The sequence below is a fragment of the Entelurus aequoreus genome, unplaced genomic scaffold (genome assembly GCF_033978785.1).
Source record: "Entelurus aequoreus isolate RoL-2023_Sb unplaced genomic scaffold, RoL_Eaeq_v1.1 HiC_scaffold_29, whole genome shotgun sequence".
Lineage (NCBI taxonomy): Eukaryota > Metazoa > Chordata > Actinopteri > Syngnathiformes > Syngnathidae > Entelurus > Entelurus aequoreus.
Window position 1 is genome coordinate 181,731 of NW_026907961.1, and position 22,160 is coordinate 203,890.

The following is a 22,160-nucleotide window of genomic DNA, read 5'->3' on the forward strand; positions in this document are numbered from 1 at the left end:
ACATCACTGAAAAAAGGTTGAGAACCACTGTCCTAAGGCAGTGGTTCTCAACCTTTTTTCAGTGCTGTGAACATTTTTTTAATGCAAGTAGACCTCCATGTCTTTATAACAGGAATATCCTGAATTCTCAAGTTGCATATCACAATAGTCATCATCAGTGTTAATAACACAAGAGCTGCTTGGATTTGCTGTTGAGCAAGTCAAACTTTGTTCAGTGTAGCCGTAGTGCTTCCTTGACACGTGCGATGTGAAAGTAGACTTAACTGTAAATCTTTTTTCACATTGACTGAAGGGGCACGTAACTGTCGGTAATATGACTTTTCAAATGCAGGAAAAGGGCCCGTATATCATCGCACTTCGCGCTACATGAGACAATATTACAAGGTAAACCTTCTGCGCTATACATATCAGTCCTACTCTTGCCATATTTATGACGACAGCTGTGAGTTTTGAAGGCTGAGAAGTTGGAAAAAACTCTTGTGAATTTAGGGAAAGCACACTTAAACGATGCATTAGGCATACAACTATGACTTCGCATGTGTCTAACATACGCAAATACATTGCTGCAAGTCGTAGCACATATGTTGCAAGTTATCATCTTTTATGATGACTATGACAAAAAAGAAGAAAACTTAGCTAGCTAGCATGCGGCGGTACATGCGCGTGGTCAACGATAGTGTCTGTGATGCTGACTGTGACGCTATGTCATTTCGGACTTTATAAATATATATATAAAGTAATTCAAACAGAAAATGACACATCAAGGTTCAAGTGACTCTTACCTTGTTATCAAAAACACACAATGCAGTAGGATGGATTTAGCAGGGTCGGCCAGGTGAAATGAAGCTCGGTTGGACGAATTGTGGGCGGACCCAAGAAACAAGTCTGAAAAATACTGAATTACACTGTAGGTTTTACAGTAACTTACTGCTGGTTGATATTTTTTGAAAAATGCAACAAAATTTACAGTACTTAACTGCATTTAAGAAGAACATGATAGGTTGATTGGCAACACTAAATTGGCCCTAGTGTGTGAATGTGAGTGTGAATGTTGTCTGTCTATCTGTGTTGGCCCTGCGATGAGGTGGCGACTTGTCCAGGGTGTACCCCGCCTTCCGCCCGATTGTAGCTGAGATAGGCTCCAGCGCCCCCCGCGACCCCGAAGGGAATAAGCGGTAGAAAATGGATGGATGGATGGAGTATATAACTGTAATTTTATTTTTTATTTTTACAGTAATTTTTTACAGTGAAGGTCATGGGTGTCAAACTCTGGCCCGTGGGCCAAATTTGGCCCAACGTGTAATTTGACTTGGCCCTTGAGGCAATATCAAATTAACACTAAAGCTGGACCGGCGATTATACATTGCAGCAGTGCCGCGGTAACACCGCATTCACCGCTACTTCTAATACTTGCCAAGACAAAAGTGACTCCAGCACTGCTCCCGAATTTTTTATTTTTTATTTTCAGCTAGTCAAACGAGTGCCGGCCCAGTTTCACGTCAGTGCAGCTTCTGCACCCACACACAATTGAATGCAACGCATACTTCATCAACAGCGATACAGGTTACACTGACGGTAGCCAAATAAAAAACTTTAACACTTTTAGAAATATACGCCACACTGTGAATCCACACCAAACAAGAATGACAAACACATTTCGGGAGAACATCCGCACCGTAACACAACATAAACACAACACAACAAATACCCAGAACCCTTTGTAGCACTAAATCTTCCGGGACGCTACAAGGTGTGTGTGTGTGTGGGGGGGAGGTTTGGTGGTAGCGGGGGTGTATTTTGTAGCGTCCCGAAAGAGTTAGTGCTGCAAAAGATTCTGGGTATTTGTTCTTTTGTGTTTATGTTGTGTTACGGTACGGATGTTCTCCCGAAAAGTGTTTTTTATTTTTGTTTGGTGTGGGTTCACAGTGTGGCGTATATTTCTAACAGTGTTAAAGTTTTTTATACTGGCACCCTCAGTGTAACCTGTATCGCTGTTGATGAAGTATGCGTTGCATTCATTTGTGTATGCGTGCTGAAGCTGCACATATCTTGTGACTGGGTCTGAATGATGTTAGAATTGGGTGTACGAGATTTGACTGTTGAACACCTTGTTCGATAATGAAAGTTGCCTCAGCTCAAAGCCTGAGCCCCGACATTAAAGAACTAGCATCTAAAAAAAGATGCCAGGTATCTGGCTTGGGCACATCAAATTAGATCAGTGTGTTGCAAACTGAGCAGTTTAAAGTCCTGAATGGTTGTTTTATTCATTGTTATTTTATTTTCAAATTTATTAGCCTGTGGAAAAAGTTAATGTTGATATTTACCTCAGAAGGCTGCGAATAGAAAAGAGGCATTCCATTTTTATTTAAATTGTATTTGATATGCAATTGATATTTTTTAATTATTATTATTATTATTTGAAACTCCATTTTGCATGTCACTATAAAGTTATATAAGCCTTGCTTGTTCAATATTCAATGCAAAACTTGTTTGGGTCCCTATTAAAAGGTTAATTTGTTCAACCTTGGCCCGCGGCTTTGTTCAGTTTTAAACTTTGGCCCACTCTGTATTTGAGTTTGACACCCCTGGTGAAGGTGAAGCTCTGTCGTCCTGGAGGCCACGGGGAAGACCCAGGACACACTGGGAACACTATGTCTCCCGGCTGGCCTGGGAACGCCTCAGGATCCCCTGAGAAAAGGTCCTAGGTGAGGGATCAGACAAAGAGCAGCTCAAAGACCTTTATGAAAAGTACAAATCGAGGACCTAGATTTTTTCTCGCCCAGGCGCAGGTCACCGTGGCTCCCCTGTGGAGCCAGGCGCAGAGGTGGGGCACGATGGCGAGCGACTGGTGGCCGGGCCTGTCTCCATGGGGCCCTGCCGGGCTCAGCTCGAAGAGGCAACGTGGGTCAACCCTCCAATGGGCTCACCACTCATGGGCCCATTGAGGTCATAGAGGTCAGATGCAGTGTGAACTGGGCTAGAGCCGAAGGCAGGGCACTTGGCGGTCCGATTATCGGCTACATAAGCTCGCTCTTGGGACGTGGAACGTCAATTCGCTGGGAGGGAAAGAGCCTGAGCTGGTGCGCGAGGTGAAGAAGTTCCGGCTAGATATAGTTGGACTCACTTCGACGCACAGCAAGGGCTCTGGAACCTGTTCTCTCAACAGGGGCTGGACTCTCTTCCACTCTGGCGTTGCAAGCAATGAGAGGCTGGGGTGGCAATTGTTGTTGCTCAAAGCCTGCACGTTGGACTTTAACCCAGTAGACGAGATGGTAGCTTCCCTCCGCCTTCGGGTTGGGTGACGGGTCCTGACTGTTGTTTGTATTTACGCACCAAACAGCAGCTCAGAGTACCCACTCTTTTTGGATTCCCTTGAGGGAGTACTGGAGAGTGCTCCCTCGGGTGATTCCCTTGTTCTGTTGGGGGACTTCAATGCTCATGTTGGCAAGGACAGTGAAACCTGGAGAGTCGTGATTGGGAAAAATGGCCACCCGGATCTGAACCCAAGTGGTGCTTTGTTATTGGACTTTTGTGCTCGTCACGGATTGTCCATAACAAACACAATGTTCAAACATAAGGAAGAACTTTGAACATGTCACGAGGGAGGTGCTGGACATTGAGTCTGAGTGGACCATGTTCCGTGCCTCTCTTGTCGAGCCTGCTGATTGGAGCTGTGGCCGCAAGGTGTTTGGTGCCTGTCGTGGCGGTAATCCTAGAACTCGCTGGTGGCCACCAGCAGTGAGGGATGCCGTCAAGCTGAAGAAAGAGCCTATCGGGTCCTTTTGGCTCATGGGACTCCAGAGGCAGCGGGCATACCGACAGGCCAAGCAGTACCTGGGGAATCTGTGGTGGATTCTCCTATTTCTGGGGCTTAGGTTGCCTAGGTAGTTAAAAAGCTCCTCTGTGGCAAGGCCCCGGTGGTGGATGAGTTCCTTAAGGCTCTGGATGCTGTGGGGCTGTCTTGGTTGACAAGACTCTGCAACATCGCGTGAACATTGGGGGCGGTACCTCTGGATTGGCAGACCGGGGTGGTGGTTCCTCTCTTTAAGAAGGGGAACCGGAGGGTGTGTTCCAACTATCGTGAAACACACTCCTCAGCCTTCCCGGTAAGGTCTATTCATGTCTACTGGAGAGGAGGAAACTCGGATCCAGGACGAACAGCGTGGTTTTCGTCCTGGTCGTGGAACGGTAGACCAGGTCTATACTCTCGGCAGGGTCCTTGACTGTGAAGCGACTGGGATGAGAATCAGCACCTCCAAGTCCAAGTCCATGGTTCTCGCGCAGGAAAGGGTCGAGTGCCATCTCCAGGTTGGGGAGGAGATCTTGCCCCAAGTGGAGGAGTTCAAGTACCTAGGAGTCTTGTTCACGAGTGAGGATAGAGTGGATCGAGAGATCCACAGGCGGATTGGTGCGGCGTCTTCAGTATTGAGGACGCTATGTCGATCCGTTGTGGTGAAGAAGGAGCTGAGCCAGAAGGAAAAGCTCTCAATTTACCGTCGATCTACGTTCCCAGCTTTGGGTTATGACCGAAAGGACAAGCGGCCGGAATGCGTTTCCTCTGCCGGGTGGTGGGTCTCTCCCTTAGAGACAAGGTGAGAAGCTCTGTCATCCGGGAGGAACTCAAAGTATAGCCGCTGCTCCTCCACATTGAGAGGAGCCATGAGGTGGTTCGGGCATCTGCTCAGGATGCCACCCGAACGCCTCTAGGGAGGTGTGGCAGGAGGCCACGGGGAAGACCTAGGACACATTGGAAAGACTATGTCCCCGGCTGGCCTGGGAACGCCTCGGAATACCCCGAGAAGAGCTGGACGAAGTGGCTGGGGAGAGGGAAGTCTGGGATTTTCTGCTCAGGCTGCTGCCCCCGCAACCCGACCTCGGATAAGCGGAAGAAAATGGATGGATTTAGAATGACAGTTATACTGTCAGATTGAGTACAAAAACTAACTAAACCTTACACAATATAATGTTTCTAGTAAAACTCACAAAGATACATATCACCAGGCATTATTAGCCATTTTGCATGTGTGGTTTAGGAGTTATGTTTAAATAAATAACTGTCAGATTGAGTGTGACTGTAAACCGTCATAGTGAGTAAAACCCTTATTTTGTATTTGCAAACCTTACAAAAACAACTAAATCCAGTTAAACTCACACAGATACAATATTACAGACATTTTTAGACATAATGCATGTTTGGTTTTAGAGTAATGTTTATATAAATTTCCAATTTAGTATGACAGCTGTACTGTCATATTGAATAAAAAAACAACTAACTTGTGTCTTTTCAAACCTTACAAAATATCAATTTTTCTAGTAAAACTAACTAGATACATGCTCCAGGCATTATTAGCCATTTTGCATGTGTTGTTTGAGTTATGTTTAAATAACTGTCATATTGAGTGTGACAGTATACTGTCATAAAACCCAATTTTTGTATTTGCAACCCTGATTCTAGTAAAACTCACATATATACAATATTACAGGCAGTTTTGGACATAATGCATGTTTGGTTTTGGAGTTATGTTTATATAACTTTCATATATAGTATGACAGCTAAACTGTTATATTGAGTAAAATAACTAACTTGTGTTTGTCATAAAACCCAATTTTTGTATTAGCAAACCATACAACTGATTCAAATAAAACTCACATGGATTCAATATTACAGGCATTCTCAGACATTTTGCATGTTTGGTTTAGGAATTATGTTGTAATACATTTGTATTGCTTTTTTCACATTATCTCAGGATTTTTAGAACATTACTGTCATATTGAGTAAAAAAATAATTTTTGTGTTTGCAAGCCTTAAAAAAAGCATATGTTTCCAGTAAAACTCCCAAAGATGCATTATTTCAGGCATTATTAGCCATTTTTCAGGTGTGGTTTAGGAGTTATGTTTAAATAACGGTCATATTGAGTGTGGCGTTATACTGTCATATTGAGTTAAAAAAAACTAACTTGTGTCTTTGCAAACCTTACAAAAGAAAATGTTTCTAGCAACACTCACAAAGATAATTTTTTTCACGCTATTAGACATGTTTCATGTGTATTTAGGAGTTATAATTAAATAACTTTCATATTGAGTGTTAAAGTTATAATGTCATTATGTGTAAAACCTAATTTTTGTATTTGCAAACCTTACAAAAACAATTGATTCTAGTAAAATTTACATAGATTCAATATTACAGGCATTTTTAGACAATTTACATGTTTGGTTTAAAAGTTGTGTTTGAATACATTTTTATTGCTTTTTTCGCATTATCTCAGGATTCTAAAATCCTTACTTTCATATTGAGGAAAAAACTACTTTTTGTTTTTGCAAACCTTACAAACTCACATAAATACATTATTATAGGCAATTTTAGACATGACACACGTTTGGTTCTGGAGTTATGTTTATATAACTTTCATATTTAGTATGACGGTTATACTGTCTTATTGAATAAAAACAACTAGCTTGTGTCTTTGCAAACTTTACAAAAGATACATTTTCTAGTAAACCTAACAAAGATACATGTCTCCAGGCATTATTACCCATTTTGCCTGGGTTGTTTAGGAGTTATGTTTAAATACATTTTTATTGCTTTTTTCGCATTATCTCAGGATTCTAAGATCATTACTTTCATATTGAGTAAAAAACTACTTTTTGTTTTTGCAAACCTTACAAACTCACATTAATACATTATTAAAGGCATTTTTAGACATGACACATGTTTGGTTTTGGAGTTATGTTTATATAACTTTCATATTTAGTATGACTGTTATACTGTCATATTGAATAAAAAAAAACTGGCTTGTGTCTTTGCAAACTTTACAAAAGATCATTTTTCCAGTAAAACTAACAAAGATACATGTTTCCAGGCATTATTAGCCATTTTGCATATGTTGTTTAGGAGTAATGTTTAAATACATTTTTATTGCTTTTTTCGCATTATCTCAGGATTTTAAGAACATTACAGTCATATTGAGTAAAAAACTACTTTTTGTGTTTGTGTAACACGCCCCAGGGGTGTGGCTATGTTGACAGATTATATTTTACAAACTGCTCTGCAGTGTTGTTCACCTGATAAAACAGGACAAAAAGGAGACAGAGTCAGCTTGTGTGTTGTTACGTTTCTCTTTCCTTGTTCATCTGCTTTATTAAACAATTATCAACTTAATTCACTTTCTTTCTTTCTGTTTAAAGAGTTTCAGTATTCAATTGTCACATTCACAAAATTACAATAAACCCATATCTTCTTCTTTTCTTACACATCATCATCAAAATCACAATAAACATCATTTCCTTCATATTCCCATATGTTTTATGTTCACAGTATCAATCAACTGGTTCTTAACGTTGGCATTTACCAATTATATTTTTAGCACGGAGTTGTCCTTTAACGTTCCACATAAACATGGACTTATTTATCCAAACCATGAATTGGCATTTATCATGAAACCACAATTCACAAAATATGGACCCCAAAAGGTAGGCTAAATACTGCATTGGCATAACACAATGGACTAGTAAGATTCATTACAAGGCACTTCAGTAGAGAAACAACTAACTAAATCAAAAACGAAAATATACTGTCTCAAATGCAACAGGCATCACTCATATAAAACACTAGAAAAACGGAGCTTCAAATACTGCAGGGAGCAACATAATACTGTCACAGAAACAAACAAAAGGACACGTTTTTAAGCAGCAGTAACATGGCTGCCATGAATCTGTATGTTTACACTGAGATTCACTTCACACATCAAAGTTCTACAAAATCACGACATTTCTGGTAAAGAACCAAGAGAATCTTTGCTTTACACCATAAAGTGCTCATAGAGAACATGTAGTATGTTCTAATATTGTATTTACCTGATAAAACAGGACAAAAAGGAGACAGAGTCAGCTTGTGTGTTGTTACGTTTCTCTTTCCTTGTTCATCTGAAGAGAAGACGTCACGTGACCACCTATACTACCTGTCTCACAGAAGGGGTTTTGCCACCTGGTGGCGAAAGGTGGAATAGGCCTGTGCCTGAATTATCAGTTCACTGCTCATTCTACTGAACACTGAGGCTCTTAAAAATACAAAAGCAAATACATAAAAAAACAAAAATGTGACAACACATTTGTGTATGTCACACACTCCCTGACAAAATAAGAAGTGGCTCCTGACATTTCAAACCATTTTTCTTTCAAAAGATCTCAAAACAAAACTTCAATAACTCAAAAGTGTTGTTGGTGTGCTGAATGCATAGGGTGTATGGGGGTAAGGGGTGTAAGGCGAAAACAGGAAAGGTGGTGGAATCTGGTAAGGATTGTATGGTGGGGAGTAGGGTGTTGTGTATGTATGTACTGCATTGACAGCGTGGTGTGGTTGCAATGACGGTTCACCAAGTGTCTGGTATGTGAACATCTGTCTTGGTCTCCTTTCTCTTGCGGATCGCCTGACCTCATCGGGTGTGTCACGTACAGGGGAAGGCAAATCAACCTCTTCTTCCACAGGAATGACATGCTCATCCTCTTCACTTCCAGCTTCAGGTAACTCCGGATCAGGTAGGTATGCGTTTGGTTGTGTCTCCATCGGTCTTTGTTCTTCTCTTGTGAGTGTTTCATCAACTCTTTCTCTTCTTACTGGTATTGTCACTTGTCTCTTTTCCCTTGCAGGTACTCGGCTTGGACCACTGACTTCTTCACGGACTGGATTCCTTGGGGTCGAGGTAGTTATGGTATGGTAAGTATCCTCTCCTGTTTGTTCTCTTTCTCTTACAGGGAATCTCAACCAGTACCCTCCGTATTCTCCTTCAGAATCGGAATCACTTGAGTCGCTCTGGTGTTCTCTCACATCGGCATGACGTGGTTGACAGTGTTTCTGTTTAGCTTGTCTCTTAGGTGTGGGTTCAACTGGATGCGCTGGGGCTTCAACAGGTAAGTCATTGACGAGCAACAACAGGTTCCGATGGAGAACTCTGGTCCTCTGTCCATCACCACCTTCAGGGTGAACTTCGTACACAGGGTTGTCTCCTACTTGCTCTTTGACTACATAGATCTTCTTTTCCCAGTACGATCTGAGTTTGCCTGGGCCGCCACGCTCGTTGAGGTTCCTTACTAGGACTCGGTCTCCAGGACGTAGGACCACACCTCTCAGCTTCTTGTCATAGTAGGACTTGTTCCGCTCACTTGACTGTCTACTGTTCTCACTGGCGATCTTGTATGCTTCAGACATCTTTCCCGCCCACTTCTGTGCATAGCTTTTGTGGGACACAGTGTCTTTCTCTTCCATCAGACCAAACAACACGTCTACAGGGAGCCGGGGGTTGCGCCCGTACATGAGAAAATAGGGCGAGTACCCAGTAGACTCGTGACGTGTACAGTTATAGGCGTGTACGGTATGTTGGAGGTGATCTTTCCATCGCTCTTTTTCCTTCGCACCGAGTGTCCTTAACATCTGCAAGAGTGTTCTATTAAACCTCTCGGCCGGGTTGCCCTGAGGGTGGTACGGCGTCGTTCTTGAGTGTCCCACTCCAGCTTTCTGACGGAGGGTCTTAAAGAGCTCGTTTTCAAACTCACGGCCTTGGTCGTGGTGTAGACGACCTGGATATCCCCACCGTAGGATGAAATCGTCAAAGATGCGCTCGGCTGCTGTCCGTCCGGACTTGTTCTTTGTCGGATAAGCTTGAGCGAATCTTGTGAAGTGGTCCACAACGACCAGGATGTACTCGTACCCGCCTCGGCTGGTCTCCAGGTGCAGATAGTCTATACAGACAAGATCCAAAGGTGTGTTGGATGTGATTGCGCCCATAGGAGCACGGACATGGTTGACTGGCTTCTTCTCCTTTATACACGGACATCTCCTCGTCACATACTCCACCACTTCCTTCTTCATAGACGGCCAGTAAAAGCGTTCTCTTACCAGGGACAGTACTCGCTCTGTACCGACGTGTCCCATATCGTCATGAAGGCACTTCAAGACCTTTGGTTTGTATTTGGCAGGGAGAACCAGCTGCTTTCTGTCAGAGGTCAGTCTGAAAAGAAGTCCACGCTCCAGGTGCAATTTGTTCCATTCACGGAGGAGCTTACTTGCTGCTCTACTCACAGTATGTCTGGTGTCATTGGTTAACACTGCATTTGTCTCTCTCAGCTTAATGATTTCTGCAATCACTGGGTCTTCCCTTTGAGCTTCAAACAGCTCGTCTCGGCTGATGGGGATGCTGACAGGGGGTTCGGGAGCAGTATCTGTGGCGAGAGTGAGGGCTGCGATCCAGGCTACATCTTGCTTCTGGGCTGCTGTAGTTCCATCCCAGGTAGCACGCACCACTTCCTGTGATAGCTCCTCACTGCACTCAGCTACATACTTGTCCATGTCGAGGGGAAGACGGGACAGGGTGTCAGCATCTATGTTCACCTTTCCAGGTCTGTACTTGATCTCGAATCGGAAGTCAGACAACTCTCCGACCCAACGGTGTCCAACGGCATTGAGCTTTGCCGTGCTCATAACGTACGTGAGGGGATTGTTGTCCGTGTAAATGGTGAAGTGTGGGGCATAAAATAGATAATCTCTAAACTTTTCGCACACCGCCCATTTTAGAGCCAAGAATTCCAACTTCCCACTGTGCAAGCGATAGTTCTTCTCTGCTTGTGTCAAGGTTCTGGAGCCATAACCCAGTACTCTCAACTTGCCGTCCTGCCGCTGATAGAGTACAGCGCCGAGACCCTGTTCTGAGGCATCTGTGTGCAGTGAGAATGGCAGGCTGAAGTCGGGATAGGCCAGGACAGGTGGGTTGGTAAGTAGGTCAATGAGTTGTTCCAGTATCCTCTGATGTTCACTGGTCCAGTTCACAGGGGTTCTCGAGGCCAACTGAGGACCTTTGCTCTTTCCGCGCTGGGGCTGGACTGGTGACGTGACAGATCTTCCTTGGAGTAGCTCATACACTGGTTTTGCGATGCGTGAGAAGTCCTGTATGAAGCTGCGGTAGTAACTAAGGAAGCCTAGGAGTCTTCTTACATCACCAACAGTCTGTGGAGTCTTACTTTTGAGGGACTGCACAGCCTCCAGGTCTTTTGGATCAATCTCCACTCCAGCTGCCGATACAAGGCGACCAACATATCTGACTTGTCTGCGAAACAGTTCACACTTTTCGGGTCTCAGCTTCACACCATGATCTTGGAGTGCTTTCAGGACTTTGCGGACGCATTCCACGTGTTCCTCAAACGTTTTCGCATAGCAAAGGATGTCGTCCAGGTATGGTATACAGGACTCATCTCTGAGTGAGCATAACATCTCTTCCATGCTCCTTTGGAAGGCTGCGGGTGCGTTTGAGAGGCCAAAGGGTATTCTCACCCACTCATATAACCCCCAAGGCGTTATGAAGGCGGTGAGATGCCTTGAACCCTCGTCAATGAAACCTTGATGGTACGCCTTGCCTTGATCTAGGATACTGAACCAAGAATGGCCACCCAGTGTGTCGGTCAGATCTTGAATCCGGGGCAACGGGTGCCTGTCAGGAACAGTCTTCTGGTTCAGAAGTCTATAATCGATGCAAAGGCGCAGTGAGCCATCCTTTTTGCGGACGCACACGACAGGAGCTGAATACGGAGACTTGGATTTTACAACCCATCCCTTTGCTAGGAGATCTTGAATGTACTCCTTCACTTCAGCAAACAGGGGCTTTGGTATTGAAGAGTATGATCTCTGCACAGGAATGTTGTCTTTCAGGTTGATCGTCATCTGTAGACTTGGGATGCACCCGATGTCATTGGTGTCCCGGGCGAATGCTCCTGACTCCTCATACAGCATGCTTTTCGCAACCCTTTGTTGTTCCTCATCTAGGTGACTTATGTCAACTGGTGGTTCCCATTGTGGCTGTGACAGGCTTGCATCAGCAGGGGAGGAAGTGACACTGTGGACTCTCGTGTCCTTTCCAGGTGAGTCAGTTTCAATTATTTTCTTAATTGGCTGGACACTACCAATAGCTGATTTGCGCGGCAACGTAACATCATGTTTCAGGTGGTTTCCCACAGGCACAGCTACATATGGGCTCTTCTCATTCTGGATCTCAAACAAACCCTCACCGACATCCAGCTGCTGCAACTGAACGTTACTCTCATCCGGCTCAAATAACACCAGGGCATCAGATGGGTCAAGATTAGGTGGGAGTCTGCACTTTACCCACATTACACTGCCAGCGGGGATGACCTTGTCCTGTTGACCTGTTCTCAGACGTCCCTGAAGCGTATTGGGTTTCTTTGATTGGACAAAGTGCACAATAGTCTCAGCGGTGTCATCAGGAATCGACATAGCTCCCCCTAGCAAACGGGTTAATATGGGGAGTAGTCTCTCTGGCTTCCCCTTGATCAGTTCTTCCACCACATTGAACCCAATTAGTGGCGTATCTAAGGGCAAGTGGCTTACAAGGAACGGGACTTTAATAGCCAAGTCGGGGTCTTTGTTTTCAGGCAAGCTCACAGTTATAGTGACCCATCCGGTGAAAGGAATGAGGTCTCCATTCACAGCATATACTTTGAGCTTTTCTTCATCCTCCATAAGCTCTGCCAGCGGTCTAATGTCAAGCTCAGGTAAGTAGGTCTCTTTCCAAGAATGGTTGATAATGCTCACCTGAGCCCCTGTGTCTACAAGGGCACTGACTGCTAGGCCATTCAGGAGACAGTTGGTTAAGGCCTTCTTGCCTATCAGCTTGGCAATCGGTTCATTAGGGGGTGAGGGGTGGGGTGAGGACAGGGCAGTCGCCTTTCTGTGACGCCGTCCTCTGTTCACAGTAACTGCCTCTGCAGTTGTTCTCTGAGGGTTATCTTCACCACAGCTGTGGTTGTTGTGAGCCTCAAGCTTTTGTACATCTTCAGACTGGGACTTTGAGGTCGCTCCGGTTACTGGCTGTCCCTCTTCAGCAACCGGCTCTCGTTTCCCTGGCGCTTAGGTTTTTTCAAGCAGCCTACTGCTCGGTGACCCTCTTCGCCACAGTAAAAGCAGTGTTTACAGTCCTGTAGACCCTTCTCAAGACACTTTGGACAGCCATACTGTCTCTCTTTCCTACCTGCTTGAGGTTTAGGTGACGAACATCGACAGGCACGATCTTTCTCCACAGTTGCAGCCAATGAGTCAACCAGCTTAGTCAACACATCGATCCTCTCTGTGAGCTGTAGTACATTGTCTGTCTTGGTTTTACGATCAACAGTCTCTTTCTTCGGGTTAGACTCTTTTGCAGGTTCTACCTCCATTTGGGCACTATGTGCAGCTGTTTGCTTCTGTCGGGGTAGTGATCCCAATCTGCGTCGCCGCTCACTCTCATCGCTTGTTATTTTCATGACATGTTTCAGGATTGTCTCATCGGTTACTGTGCTGTCAGAGAGTAAGGGCTTTAGCTCTCTGCGGATATCGTTGTGCTTGTGTCCTATTCCTTGGTACACGGTGTGCAGGAAGACACCTTGGACTGTCTCTGGGCTGCACTTAATCTCAGTTTCAGCTTGTCTCGATGTAAACAGGATTCTCTGCTTCAGACCAATTACACGATACAGGAACTGTTGAGGGGTCTCATGTTCATTTTGCTTAGCACACATTAGCTCTTGGAAAAGTTCTGTGCTGCTCTTTTCTCCCAAGTGAGACTGAAGGAAACCCTTGAGCTCTGCTACGGTCATATCCTCATAACTTTCAAGCATTTTCTGAATATCATCTGGCATAACATTTACTGAGTTAGCTGTAGTAGCAATACCTGAGGCAGTGTGTAACTGAGAATTATCATCAGAGGTTACACTAACTAGACCAGTTACATTAGCTGTGTCTGGCTGGCTGACCCCACCAGAGGCTAAATCAATGAGCTCTGGCTCTTCACGTGCATGTGAATCAACTGGTAAAGTAACATTACTGTGAGATTCCATGACCTTATCAATAGCATCCTTCAACAAAAGTAATTCAACCATACCGGTATCTTCAGACTCAAGCAGTCGCTTACTGTGCATGAACTCCTGGATGTGGTCGAAACACCCATTCACGTCTTCACTGTCGAGCTGTGACGGATCTTCGTCTAGAACTGGGCCGACACCATTGGCAATTTGGAAAAGTTCTTCAGGTGACAACGAAAGCAGGCCTTTCCTGATCTCCCAGACCAGGTTCTTCCTCGCTCTGTCCGCCATGACAAGTCCCTTTCCCACCACTCGTCGCTCAGTCCAAGTCTCTCAAACAGTCTCTGCTCTCAGCGAATGACAGTTCTCCTTCGGCTCAGGGCACCACGTGTCGCATCAGCAGCTTTCCCTCTGGGCCACGCACTCAGCACGTCGCATCACCAGGTCTGTGTAATACAGGTCCGACACGTCGCATCGGCAAGTCTCTCTCTCTGGGTCACCGATGTAGATTTTGGGATCGACTCCAGGTCGGTGGGAGGAGCCAATCCCGGACGAGCCCCCAAGAATCTGTAACACGCCCCAGGGGTGTGGCTATGTTGACAGATTATATTTTACAAACTGCTCTGCAGTGTTGTTCACCTGATAAAACAGGACAAAAAGGAGACAGAGTCAGCTTGTGTGTTGTTACGTTTCTCTTTCCTTGTTCATCTGCTTTATTAAACAATTATCAACTTAATTCACTTTCTTTCTTTCTGTTTAAAGAGTTTCAGTATTCAATTGTCACATTCACAAAATTACAATAAACCCATATCTTCTTCTTTTCTTACACATCATCATCAAAATCACAATAAACATCATTTCCTTCATATTCCCATATGTTTTATGTTCACAGTATCAATCAACTGGTTCTTAACGTTGGCATTTACCAATTATATTTTTAGCCCGGAGTTGTCCTTTAACGTTCCACATAAACATGGACTTATTTATCCAAACCATGAATTGGCATTTATCATGAAACCACAATTCACAAAATATGGACCCCAAAAGGTAGGCTAAATACTGCATTGGCATAACACAATGGACTAGTAAGATTCATTACAAGGCACTTCAGTAGAGAAACAACTAACTAAATCAAAAACGAAAATATACTGTCTCAAATGCAACAGGCATCACTCATATAAAACACTAGAAAAACGGAGCTTCAAATACTGCAGGGAGCAACATAATACTGTCACAGAAACAAACAAAAGGACACGTTTTTAAGCAGCAGTAACATGGCTGCCATGAATCTGTATGTTTACACTGAGATTCACTTCACACATCAAAGTTCTACAAAATCACGACATTTCTGGTAAAGAACCAAGAGAATCTTTGCTTTACACCATAAAGTGCTCATAGAGAACATGTAGTATGTTCTAATATTGTATTTACCTGATAAAACAGGACAAAAAGGAGACAGAGTCAGCTTGTGTGTTGTTACGTTTCTCTTTCCTTGTTCATCTGAAGAGAAGACGTCACGTGACCACCTATACTACCTGTCTCACAGAAGGGGTTTTGCCACCTGGTGGCGAAAGGTGGAATAGGCCTGTGCCTGAATTATCAGTTCACTGCTCATTCTACTGAACACTGAGGCTCTTAAAAATACAAAAGCAAATACATAAAAAAACAAAAATGTGACAACACATTTGTGTATGTCACATTTGCAAGATTTAAAAAAACATGTGTTTCGAGTAAAACGGCCAAGGATGCATTATTTCAGGCATTATTAGCCATTTTTCATGTGTGGTTTGAGTTATGGTTAAATAACTGTCATATACTGTCAGTTATGACATAGTAAGTAAAACCTAATTTATGTATTTGCAAACCTTACAAAATCATTTAAATCTAGTAAAACTCACATGGATTCAATATTACAGACATTTTTAGACATTTTGCATGTTTGGTTTAGGAATTATGTTGGAATCATTTTTATTAATTTGTTCGTATTTTCTCAGAATTTTAAAACATTACTGTCATATTGAGTAAAAAAATAATGTTTGTGTTTGCAAGCCTTAAAAAAAGCATATGTTTCGAGTTAAACTTAGAAGAATGCATCATTTCAGGCATTGTTAATCATTTTTCATGTGTAGTTTAAGAGTTATGTTTAAATAACTGTCATATTGAGTGTGGCAGTTATACTGTCAAATTGAGTAAAAAAAACTAACCTGTCTTTGCAAACCTTACAAAAGAAAATGTTTCTAGTAACACTCACAAAGATAATTTTTTTCACGCAGTATTAGACATGTTTCATGTGTGGTTAGGAGTTATAAATAAATAATTGTCATATTGAGTGTTACAGTTTTAATGTCATTATGTGTAAAACCTAATTTTTGTATTTGCAAACCTTACAAAAACAATTGATTCTAGTAAAACTTATATAGATTCAATATTACAGGCATTTTTAGACATTTTACACGTTTGGTTTAAAATTTGTGTTTGAATACATTTGTATTGCTTTTTTCGCATTATCTCAGGATTCTAAGAACATTACTTTCATATTGAGTAAAAAACTACTTTTTGTTTTTGCAAACCTTACAAACTCACATAAATACATTATTACAGGCATTTTTAGACATGACACATGTGTGGTTTTGGAGTTATGTTTATATAACTTTCAGATTTAGTTTGACTGTTATACTGTCATATTGAATAAAAAAAACTAGCTTGTGTCTTTGATATCATTACAAAAGATCATTTTTTTAAACTAACAACGTTACATGTCTCCCTAGGCATTATTAGCCATTTTGCATGTGTTGTTTAGGAGTTAGGTTTAAATACATTTTTATTGCTTTTTTCCCATTATCTCAGGGTTCTAAGAACATTAAAGTCAAGTAAAAAACTACTTTTTGTGTTTGCAAAATGTAAAACTCAGTAAAACTCCCAATGATTCATTATTTCAGGCATTATTAGCCATTTTTTTGTCATATTGAGTGTGATTTTGTCATTGTGAGTAAAACCTAATTTTTGTATTTGCAAACCTTACAAAAACAACCGATTCTAGGAAAACTCACATTGATACAATATTACAGGCATGTTTAGACATATTGCATGTTTGGTTTTGGAGTTATATTTATATAACCTGCTTTCTGAGCCGCCACCTTTGTGGTTTGCGTGTCCCACTGATCCAGGAACTATGTTGTCCGGTGGCTTCTATGGTCTCCCAAGACAAACAGGTCCTAGGTGAGGGATCAGACAAAGAGCAGCTCAAAGACCTTTATTAAAAGTACAATTGAGGACCTAGATTTTTTCTCGCCCGGACGCAGGTCACCGTGGCTCCCCTGTGGAGCCAGGCCCAGAGGTGTGGCACGATGGCGATTATCGGGCCTGTCCCCATGGGGCCCAGCCGTGCTCAGCTCGAAGAGGCAACGTGGATCCCCCCTCCAGGGCTCACCACTCATGGGCTGGGTCATAGAGGGTGCAGTGTGAGCTGGGCGGCAGCCGAAGGCAGGGCACTTGGTGGTCCGATTATCGGCTACATAAGCTCGCTCTTGGGACATGGAACGTCACCTCGCTGGGGGGGAAGGAGCCTGAGCTGGTGCTTGAGGTGGAGAAGTTCCCGGCTAGATAAAGCTGGACTCACTTCGACGCACAGCAAGGGCTCTGGAACCTGTTCTCTCAAGAGGGGTTGGACTCTCTTCCACTCTGGCGTTGCAAGTAATGAGAGGCTGGGTTGGCAATTCTTGTTGCCCCCCGGCTCAAAGCCTGCACGTTGGACTTAACCCAGAAGACGAGATGGTAGCTTCACTCCGCTTTCGGGTTGGGTGACGGGTCCTGACTGTTGTTGGTGTTTACGCACCAAACAGCAGCTCAGAGTACCCACTCTTTTTGGATTCCCTTGAGAGTGCTCCCTCGGGTGATTCCCTTGTTCTGCTGGGGGTCTTCAACGCTCATGTTGGCAACGACTTTGAAACCTGGAGAGTCGTGATTGGGAAAAATGGCCACCCGGATCTGAACCCAAGTGGTGCTTTGTTATTCGACTTTTGTGCTCGTCACGGATTGTCCATAACAAACACAATGTTCAAACATAAGGGTGTCCATATGTGCACTTGGCACCAGGACACCCTCGGCCGCAGTTCCATGATTGACTTTGTAGTTGTGTCATGGGATTTGCGGCCTCGTGTTTTGGACACTCGGGTGAAGAGAGGGGCGAGCTTTCTACCGATCACCACCTGGTGAGCCGGCTCCGATGGTGGGGTAGGATCCCGGACAGACCTGGCAGGCCCAAAAGCATTGTGAGAGTCTTTTGGGAATGCCTAGCAGAGTCTCCTGTCAGAGAGAGTTTCTTTTTCCACCTCCGGAGGAACTTTGAACATGTCACAAAGGAGGTGCTGGACATTGAGTCTGAATGGATCATGTTCCGTGCCTCTTTTGTCAAGCCAGCTGATTGGAGCTGTGGCCGCAAGGTGTTTGGTGCCTGTCGTGGCGGTAATCCTAGAACCCGCTGGTGGCCACCAGCAGTGCGGGATGCCGTCAAGCTGAAGAAAGAGCTTATCTGGTCCTTTTGGCTCATGGGACTCCAGAGGCAGCGGGCATACCGACAGGCCAAGCAGTGCCTGGGGAATCTGTGGTGGGCTCTCCTATTTCTGGGGCTGAGGTTGCCAAGGTAGTTAAAAAGCTCCTCGGTGGCAAGGCCCCGGGGGTGGATGAGCTCCGTCCGGAGTTCCTTAAGGCTCTGGATGCTGTGGGGCTGTTTTAGATGACAAGACTCTGCAACATCGCGTGGACATCAGGGGAGGTACCTCTGGATTGGCAGACCGGGGTGGTGGTTCCTCTCTTTAAGAAGGGGAACCGGAGGGTGTGTTCCAACTATCGTAGATCACACTCCTCAGCCTTCCCGGTAAGGTCTATTCATGTGTACTGGAGAGGAGGAACCTCGGATCCAGGACGAACAGTGTGGTTTTCGTCCTGGTCGTGGAACGGTAGACCAGATCTATACTCTCGGCAGGGTCCTTGAGTGTGCATGGGAGTTTGTCCAACCAGTCTACATGTGCGTTGTGGACTTGGAGAAGACATTCGACCGTGGCCACCCCGGGAAGTCCTGTGGGGAGTGCTCAGAGAGTATGGGGTAACGGCATGTCTGATTGTGGCGGGTCGCTCCCTGTATGATCAGTGTCAGAGCTTGGTCCGCATTGCCAGCAGTAAGTCGGACCCCTTTCCAGTGAGGGTTGGACCGGAGTCCAACCCTCGTGTTGGCTGCCCTTTGTCACCAAATGTGTTCATACATTTTATGGACAGAATTTCTAGGCGCAGTCATGGCGTTGAGGGGATCCGGTTTGGTGGCTGCAGGATTAGGTCTCTCCTTTTTGCAGATGATGTGGTCCTTATGGCTTTAACTGGCCAGGATCTTCAGCTCTCATTGGATTGGTTCGCAGCCGAGTGTGAAGCGACTGGGATGAGAATCAGCACCTCCAAGTCCAAGGTTCTCGCCCGGGAAAGGGTGGAGTGCCATCTCGAGGTTGGGCAGGAGACCTTTCCCCAAGTGGATGAGTTCAAGTACCTGGAGTCTTGTTCATGAGTGAGGGAAGAGTGGATCGTGAGATGCACAGGCTGATCGGTGCGGCGTCTTCAGTAATGAGGACGCTATATCGATTCGTTGTGGTAAGAAGGAGCTGCGCCAGAAGGAAAAGCTCTCAATTTACCGGTCAATCTACGTTCCCATCCTCACCTATGGTCATGAGCTTTGGGTTATGACCGAAAGGACAAGATCACGGGTACAAGTGGCCGAAATGAGTTTTCTCCGCTGGGTGGCGGGTCTTTCTCTTACTGTAAGAATTTTCACCGTTTAATTACAGTAACCTACTGGCAGCTAATGGTTCCAGTATAAAACTGTTTTTCTACAGCACACATACTGTGATTTATCACTACAGTTTATTACTTTAAAAAGTATCACAGTACTGTGCTGTATCAAATATACGCTTCACAGCATAATACTGTCATCTGTTTAGCGGCATTACACGGTTATTTTAGTGTATCTACTGTAATATCCATTAACAGTTAATTACAGTAAAATAATTGTAAGCACTATAGACTGAGCTTTACAGTATAATGCCACTAGAAGTTAATGAGTTGAACTTTTAATTTTTCAAAATCAAAACCCCTGCAATCTGCTGGCATACAAATGACTGGAGAAATGGCCTTGCAAGATTATGTTTTTATTAACCAATTATTTTAAAGTGCATCAAATACATTCAATGTACATTTAGTGCATTCTTCTTATTTTCAGTAAAGCATTTTAACATTTATAACATGTCCACTTAATTTCTAACTGGAGACAAAACACTGAACACGAGTCCAGTGTTTAGTTGTCGGCTACATAAAGCCCCACTCAAAGTCTGTGAGATGTTTTATAAGGGTGGCTACGTGAGGATTTACAGTTGCTGCCTTTTTCTGGACCAGCTTCCCGGTCTTCTTGGACACCACCTTTCCCTGGCTAGCCTTTGTTCCCCTCTCAGGGTTAACGCCAATGAATCGCCTAAAAAAGAGAGAAAGCATATTAGATATTCTGTTGTGATTGAAGATTACTTGCAGTCGATACAGAACCCCCCTCACATTGTTATTTAGGAATATGTACAAATATTAATATCAATTTTAGGATATATGTGAGCCTATACCATAACCACAGCTGTAGATGAGTGAATGCTCTAAAACCCATTAAGACAAATTCAGAGAGGAAGACAATGCTAAAGCCTCCCCAATCCCTCTCTCTATTTATGTTTTCTCTCCATCTACGGGACCGTGTATTTACGCTAATGTTTCCTGCTTTCACCCATTTAACATATCGTTACCTGCTCATTACCTATCTTCTCTGCATCCTGGGGTCACACTGGTGCTTCTTGCTTTTACCCATTCAACATATCTTTACATGCACATTACCTACCTTCTCTGCATAGTGTGGTCACGCTGGTGCTTTCTACCTTTACCCATTCAACATATCTTTACCTGCACATTACCTACCTTCTCTGTATCCTGGAGTCAAGCTGGTGTTTCCTGCCTTTACTCATTCAACATATCTTTACCTGCACATTACCTACCTTCTCTGTATCCTGGCGTCTAGCTGGTGTTTCCTGCCTTCACCCATTCAACATATCTTTACCTGCACATTACCTACCTTCCCTGCATCCTTGGGTCACACTGGTGCTTCTTTCTTTCACCATAGAACATATCTTCACCTGCACATACCTACCTTGTCTGCATGGCCTCGACCACACCTGTGCTTCCTTCTTTCACCCATTCAACATACCTTCACCCGCACATTACCTACCTTCCCTGCATAGTGGGGTCACACTGGTGCTTCCTGCCTTTACCCATTCAACATATCTTCACCCGCACATTACCTACTTGCTCTGCATTCTCGGGTCAAGCTGGTGCTTCCTGCCATCATCCAGTCAACATATCTTTACCTGCAAATTACCTACTTTTTCTGCATCCTGGGGTCAAACAGGTGCTTCCTTCTTTGACCCAGTCAACACATCTTTACCTGCACATTACCTACCTTTATCCTAGAGTCAAACTGGTGCGTCGGTCCCTAATAAGAAGTTCCACAAAGGAACAGAAGAGTCATTGATTTAAGGCACCAAATTGGGGAAATGACAAGTCAAATTCCTGAACAGAGGTGAGAAATATAAAATAAAATATCCTAACAGTATTTTAACAGTATCAAGAGGATTTACCTTTGAAAAAATTCCAATGTCCGAGGACCTTCCTCTTGGTATTCCAAGTTGAACACATAGTAGGTGGCAAGAAGGGCAGCAAGCCCTGAGATTAAGCTAGGTTGGACGCCTTTGCAGATGACATCACCTTCCATGCTGATCATCCAACGTTTTATTGTGACTTTGTCACCAGCAACTGGTACAGTCAAGAAATGCAGTTTATGTTCCTAAACAGTATCCAATATGGGTAGCATTTTAAAAGTATTTGGAATGGCCACCTCACTCGCTCTCTCTTTCCTCTGTTTACATCTAGTCTCCTAAGGCAGTGGTTCTCAAATGGGGGTACGCGTACTCCTGGGGGTACTTGAAGATATGCCAAGGGGTATGTGAGATTTTTTTTTAATATTCTAAAAATAGCAACAATTCAAAAATCCTTTATAAATATATTTATTGAATAATACTTCGACAAAATATGAATGTAAGTTCATAAACTGAACAACTAATCAAGTAGGCTATTCCATTCATTACCATAAAGCCAGAGTTTCCCCCATGCCATGATGGTTTGACCCTACCTGGCGGTGCCACACGGCACCAACTGTCAATCAACTATCCATGTAGAAAACAATGGAGGCTTG

The 22,160-nt window shown here is 43.9% G+C and overlaps 1 protein-coding gene across 1 annotated transcript in view; it reads right to left on the reverse strand.

Annotated features, from left to right (window-relative positions):
* Positions 1 to 14,233: 14,233 nt before the first annotated feature.
* Positions 14,234 to 22,160, reverse strand: part of LOC133645270 (uncharacterized protein K02A2.6-like) — a 187,317-nt gene continuing 179,390 nt past the window's right edge. Inside the window, exon 2 of the mRNA XM_062040157.1 lies at positions 14,234 to 14,404. Coding sequence (XP_061896141.1) covers positions 14,234 to 14,404 — 171 coding nt within the window. The remainder of the gene's footprint in view (positions 14,405 to 22,160) is intronic.